General features: G+C 37.7%; 1 protein-coding gene across 1 annotated transcript in view; it reads left to right on the top strand.

Moving 5' to 3' along the window:
- The window catches only part of LOC104124894 (orthopedia homeobox), a 1,996-nt gene extending 1,207 nt beyond the window's left edge, over positions 1-789 (top strand). Inside the window, exon 2 of the mRNA XM_035892796.1 lies at positions 751-789. Coding sequence (XP_035748689.1) covers positions 751-789 — 39 coding nt within the window. The remainder of the gene's footprint in view (positions 1-750) is intronic.
- The last annotated feature ends 1,324 nt before the right edge of the window (positions 790-2,113 follow it).

The following is a 2,113-nucleotide window of genomic DNA, read 5'->3' as shown; positions in this document are numbered from 1 at the left end:
CGCAGAGGGTGCCCCAAGTCCCCCCGGCCGGCCGAAGCTCCTCCGCTGCAGAAAGGCGCGTCCAAAGAAATGCCTAAACGCAGGTTTTCGCGAGGGGACACCGACCCCGTCCTCGGACGTGACAGAAAACGCACGTCCGCTTTCGAAAAGTAAAACAATTTGGCTCAGCCTACACAGGGCTATAATTAGTTTAAATTAAGAAAGAAATTAGATTCACAAATAAAATATAATTGGACAACTGACTCTATGAAAAAAGAAAACGAGGTCTATTAAACTTTATTGGGTTTCCCAAAGGTTAATGATACCAATTTCAATATTAGGAGTGTGGTAAATGAAGTAAAATATAAAATATAAAATGGAAATAGTTATTTTCTAACAGCACATCAAAGAAATTCGCAGGAAGAAAGACAAAGTGTTTTAACGGCCTCGGCATAATCTTAAACCGATGCTAATAGCTCGAGACTGCTGATAAAACAGTTTAATAGAGTGGCAATTTAAATATTTTTTACAATAATGTTCTGTAGTTTAAAAAGTAATCAGATCAACATAACCTTCCTAATTAACACTTCAAAATGATTAACATTATGTAATCTAAGGCAAAATAATTTATGTAAAATGTATTTACTTCACAATCCGATGTATCGCTGCTCCTTGACCAAATTTAAATTAAATAGTAATTGGTTTATGTTCTTATACGAGTACTTTACAGTTTTCTTTATAGTTAACAGATTGCCTACACATTCCTTGCAGTATGTGGGCTCCACGCTGATTAAGGAATACTCCAAATAGTTAATTTATAGCGGCTGTATATGTTTTTAAGGGTTTTAGATGCCAGGATAAATCACCTCTTTCCTCATTTTAGATCTACATTTAATGTATATGATACATTTAAATAATTATTAAAGCGGCTGGTGCTTAAACGGGAGTCCAATTCCACGTCTGATATTGCTCTGCTTTTCAGGCTGGTGTAATAAAACCATTCTTTTTATAGCATGCCATTATTAGAAACCAATTTCAGAATTATTTATAACCTGGAATGGCTTATTAAGCAGCAATGCGAGAATCATGCAAATTACGCGATCAAATGCAATATAATAAGCATAATCATTAGTCTCTAGCACGGATTAATTAACTTTCAATATTTTATTTACATAAAAACCAAATCAGTGAAATAACTTCTGCACAGTCAGGCTTGCCTTTCAATATTTTATACGAACAAAAATAATGTGCTGTAATTCCATTGACCGTGTCCCCCACAATGGTCCCGTCACCTGCCACATCTTAATAGGGGACAAGCTGAGAGTATTTTCTAGTTTTCTAATGGAATGAGAAATTGCATTTTCTTCCTCTCCCAGCACTATTAAAGTGTAATGAATTCGGCCCAGAGTTCACGGCTGGCTGATCGAAATGAACCTGAGATCTGAGCTTTAATACAGCTCTCCAGATTTCCTACCAAATCTTCACATTAATCATCCGCTGGATTCCAATGAGATCTTCATAAAGCTTTGGCTCCTGGGGAGAGGGGGGGGAAAAAAAAAAAAGAAGAAGAAAAACAAAAGTGATATTGTCTCCCCTTCTCTCTCTCTCTCTCTCAAACCCATTTATAGCTGGGGAATTAAATGGGCTATATATTTTAAAATACATTTACAGTATGTCTACATTACTGTAGCAGCAGACATCATCAAGGTAGATTTTTAGATTCCAACCTCCATTAGATTCTCACTGTTGTATTAATAATTTTCAGGGGCTAGTTGCATTTTAAAAGGAGTCCAAAGTTGCCAAACGCTCGTGCTTAATGTATTTCTAGAGTTGTCATGTGTGCATTTTCAAAATCTCCCCCAGGTTTTCCCCGCGTTTTAATCTGTCATGCACTAGTTTTCAGCTGGAAACGTTCACATTTTAAAAGCATATGCAGCGTAGCTATGAGCTGAGGCGATCAGACCTGATGGAGATTCTTTACAACACCGGTAAACCATGAAACATAAAAACATTTTGTAGCCGCAATTTAACTATTAACCCTAGAACATAATTGAACGCGGTTTTTCGATTGTTCACCTCGCATTTCGCTCCCTCCCGGCTGCCCGTGCCCGCTAAGGGCCTCCCGTCCCTCTCG

This window comes from Egretta garzetta, unplaced genomic scaffold (genome assembly GCF_000687185.1).
Source record: "Egretta garzetta isolate BGI_Z169 unplaced genomic scaffold, ASM68718v1 scaffold424, whole genome shotgun sequence".
Taxonomy (NCBI): Eukaryota; Metazoa; Chordata; class Aves; order Pelecaniformes; family Ardeidae; genus Egretta; species Egretta garzetta.
This window is presented reverse-complemented; position numbering and strand designations above follow the sequence as displayed.